This window comes from Vicia villosa, linkage group LG4 (assembly GCF_029867415.1).
Source record: "Vicia villosa cultivar HV-30 ecotype Madison, WI linkage group LG4, Vvil1.0, whole genome shotgun sequence".
NCBI classification, from domain to species: Eukaryota; Viridiplantae; Streptophyta; class Magnoliopsida; order Fabales; family Fabaceae; genus Vicia; species Vicia villosa.
The window spans coordinates 17,430,422-17,434,703 of record NC_081183.1 but is presented as its reverse complement, the minus strand read 5'-3'; the positions used below and the strand labels follow the sequence as shown (position 1 = coordinate 17,434,703).

Below are 4,282 nucleotides of genomic sequence, written 5' to 3'. Positions count from 1 at the left end.
AGGGAGCACATCCTTAAAATTCAAATCTTCACCACTAAACCACACACACGCACACACATTACCTACAATTAATTTTATATGTTCTAAATATTTTATATATTAGATTTTAATGGTTCATTTAAATCCATCAGTTTGAAAAAAAAAATGGTTGAAAATATTATAAATTAAATTAAATCAAATCTCATAAAAATTAAATTTGAAAATATAAATATTAAATTGATTATTTTTTAAGTTTTATTTATTTATAAAAATCAGTATATAAGGAACCAAAAAAAGACAAGTAGTCTTAGGTTAAACACTTATCAATCCCAAAACGCAGAAGTCTCTTGCTCCTGTTTCTGCCGTCGTCCTTAGATCCGCCGCTCTGTTGACCTTCTTGAAGCAGTCATCTGTTGACCTTCTTGAAGCAGTCATCTGTACTTTTCTCGGTTAAATTGCTAACCATAGGTTGGTGGTAGATCTGCGTTTCTCCGTCAAACTGCAAAACATAGGTTGGTGGTAGATCTATGCTTCTCCGTCAAATGGCTAACAATAGGTTGGGGATGGAGAGATTCTAGCTGTAAGTTTTGCAAGTATTTATTTATTTATTTATCAGTTTGGTTGTTTTTGACTTGCAGGACAATGAAAACATGCAGGACAATGAAAACAAGGAGACGATATTATGGTAAAGACAGAATCAGTTGTCTACCTGATTGTCTTTTACTTCATATTTTGTCCAATTTGGAAGCGAAGCAAGCTGTTCAAATATCCATCCTCTCCACTAGATGGAAGGATCTCTGGAAAAATATTTCCGTTCTTTCTTTGAGTAGAAACTTTCGAAACTTTCAATCTTTAGAAAGTTTCGCCACATTCGTTTCTCAATTTTTCTCTTCTCGCGATGACAAAACCTCTCTGCAAGCTCTCACTTTTGAGTGCACTCACTATTTTGACCCTAACCTGCTCAAAAGGATCATAAAATACTTGTTTTCACACAACATCCAACACTTGGATATGAAAGTGGCTTGCAGTCTTGAACACTTTCCACTCTGTACCAACTCTTCATATCATACTTTAACCTCTCTTAAACTTATTTCATGGGAAGAAGTGCAACAATGGGGTAGACAAAAACCAGTATTTCCGAATTCTCTTCAATTTCCCGCATTAACCTACTTGTCTTTACAATCCTTCACCTTTCGATGCACTACTGATGATGGCTATGCTGACCCCTTTTCCGTATTTCAAAGTTTGAATACTTTGATTATTGAATGTTGTTCACTTTATAATGAAAAAACCCGTGTTGAAGACAACCTATTCATATCAAGTGTCTCACTTGTTAATTTAACAATAGTATTGCCTGCCAATTACAAGTCTTATAAATTGAAGTTATCTACCCCAAATCTTTTTAGCTTTGATTTTACTGGTCATCCATTTCAGAATTTATGTGGGCACCATAACATTAGCAATACCAATTTCTCTTATATTAAACACGTAAAGATTCATTTACCATTCCACAAAGTCACAAATTTTCCTTCAATTCTATTCAATTGGCTTGTTGAGCTTGACCTTATGGAATCATTGGCAATCTCTTCAGAGACTCTTGAGGTACTTTAATTTGGTTTACTTAAAATTTAGTGCTTTCATTTTTTTTGAATATGCTTGTCTAAATTGATCTTAATTCACCTTCATTCTTCATTGCTTAGATTCTCAAATTAATTCCTGATTCATGGAAGATTGATTTCCCTTATTTACATAATTTGAAGTTATTGGAAATAGAAATACATGAATTTTCATCTCTACCCGATGGAACAGAAGACTTTTTGCTTCAAAATGCACCGTCAGCAAAGAAAGTCATTTTCCCAGGGTAAATACTCTTGAGGACAATTGTTTAATTTAGCTTTTTGTTTTTGTTTTTTCTGTTTCCCTTACTCTCTCTTGTTATAACTTGTTATAACTTAGTATTAGTGCTGTTTGGTTTGACTTTTGAAAGGACCAAAAGCAATTTTAGGTTGATTCTACTTGAAGGTAGAATTTGTAGTTTCTACATTGTGTGTGATATTTATATTGAAATTAATTGTTCAACTCACTTTTACATTAGTTTATCCAAACATAAAAGCATCCAGTGGAATGGACCCCGTCTAAGGACGTATTCGGAGAATATCGGGTTTGATTCCCAGATTGAAACAAGTCCTTGGCTAGGGTAAACTTCTGCACCCGAGCCGGATTAGTGGCCCATCAATGTGGGTCGAACTGGTGCGAAAGCAAAAAAAACCAATTTTTATAGAATTAATTCTATCAAACTCAATTCTATTAGAATTAATTATGTCTATTGCCATGCTCTATAGTTAGAATTGAAATTAAATGGAAGTTGATTTTTATAAAACTTTTTTTTATTGATATCATCTTTATTTTCGGTCTGATTTACAACATATATTGCCTCTATATTTTTACAGGCCTACTTTGAAGGATTTAATATGCAATGACTCATGGATCAATGAAGCAAAAACACGCCGAAAACAATCTCGACACTGACACGACGACACTGATAATAATTCAAAAAAATGAATAAATTAAACGTAAGTTTAAATGTCAGTGCATGTGTACTCAGACTTGTGCTACATAGGATTTTATGTCCAAGAGATTGAAAGGGTGTATGCAGTGACTAAGGCAATTTTTCAGAGAGATATGTTTCCATAGCATAGCATTATTAAGACTTATTTATTTTCTCTGCAACTTACTGAATTATTGTTTTTATTTTGTTTGTCAAGAAGATTTATATATTTCTAACATTTTTGTGTCATGTGTTTGTTCCTTCCATGTTGAATTTGGCTCTATTTTTCTCTCTATCTTTTTTCCCTATACTTCTACTAAGAAACCCAGAAGAGAAAATAGTGCATAAATTTAGTCACTGAGGTGAGATTACAGAAATTATAAATTTAGTGACAAAGAAAAGTAATCTGTAATTTTATCTTGCCATTGAGGTGAGATTACAGAAGGCATTGAAATTGAAATAGCAAAAGGCATTGAAATTGAAATAGCATAATCTATCATGAGAAGTTTAAGAGAAAGAGGTGTCGACTATACTACTTACTAGTGTAATTAAACTCTGGTTAAGTACTGTACTTATTTCTCTATATTAATGAAGAAAATAAGACAATTAATCTTTAAATCTCTAAAAGCATTTATTTAATCACATGCTTATATGAATAACACATGTTTATAAAAAAATTAGTTATTAATAAATATTAAAAAATTTGATATATAAATAAATATTAATATGAATAACATTAGTTGCGAGAGTTGTTAAAAAAATTAGAGAAAGATATTTTGATTTAATAAAAATGCCTTTCACTTTTAGTAATAAAAAAGATATTTTAATTTAAGCAAATAGATCATTTTTATTATATTTTATTTCAATAGATCATTTTATATTCACGTAAATTGAATCATAAAATTTTATAAGATTTTATATAAACTAAAATTAATAATAAAAATCTACATATAAAATTTAAAATAAAATCCCGAATAATAAGTTTATTCGAATTAATTTGTAAATTGAAAAATAAAGAAATTGATAAGTTTTCTTTCATTTCAATGTTATTCATAATTAATAAAAAATATATACCAGTTTTATATTAATTTAAAGCAAATAGAATATAATTCAATTTAAAAAAAAAGTGAAATTTGTTTAAAAATAACAACTATTTTTTATTTATAATAATTAATTTTTAAAAAATAACATTTTGAATCAGATTTTTTATTAAAAAATATAGAGAATTACAAATATGTGAGTTAGTTAAAATAAGTGATAGAATTTTTTTTTTTTTTATAAGAGTAAGATATTATGATTTTCTAAAATAGAATTTAATTATTATAAAAAAAGATGGAACTATTTTAATAAATATGATAGTAGCTTTAAAAGAGTAATATAACCATTAGATCAAAACAAAATCAAGGGTTAATAAATGATGTATTTTTGGTGTAATTTGATCTCTCCTCTAAAACAATTAAATAATTATAAAATAATTGTAAATAATATTTTCATGAGATTAGTAATTCAAATTAATATTATTAAACACAATTATAAATAATAATACATTGGCACAAATAAATAGTTACAAGAGGTAATAGTTTGTTACACAATATGTGATTGTTTGTTTTTCCCTTGCTCTCATTAACCATATACAACCAACCATTCAAATGGATTTTTGAGATAATAATTAAAAAGATTAAATTATCCTTGAAAATTAACTTAAACAATCTAATATTTTTCGAATTACATGCATCTTCTAAATCTTGATATTTT

The 4,282-nt window shown here is 28.4% G+C and overlaps 1 protein-coding gene across 4 annotated transcripts; it reads left to right on the top strand.

Moving 5' to 3' along the window:
* The first annotated feature begins 276 nt into the window (after positions 1 to 276).
* Positions 277 to 2,776, top strand: LOC131594598 (F-box/LRR-repeat protein 13-like). 4 transcript variants are annotated; one of them, XM_058866772.1, is made up of 4 exons: positions 277 to 535; positions 618 to 1,581; positions 1,740 to 1,840; positions 2,430 to 2,776. In XM_058866772.1, exons 1-4 carry the CDS (start codon positions 507 to 509, stop codon positions 2,506 to 2,508), a joined length of 1,173 nt encoding a protein of 390 aa, XP_058722755.1. In that variant the 5' UTR covers positions 277 to 506; the 3' UTR covers positions 2,509 to 2,776. The 4 variants fall into 4 exon arrangements, with proteins under 4 accessions (XP_058722755.1, XP_058722752.1, XP_058722753.1 ...); XM_058866769.1 differs by having other exon boundaries at positions 279 to 535; positions 1,680 to 1,840; XM_058866770.1 differs by having other exon boundaries at positions 280 to 491; positions 1,680 to 1,840.
* Positions 2,777 to 4,282: the final 1,506 nt, after the last annotated feature.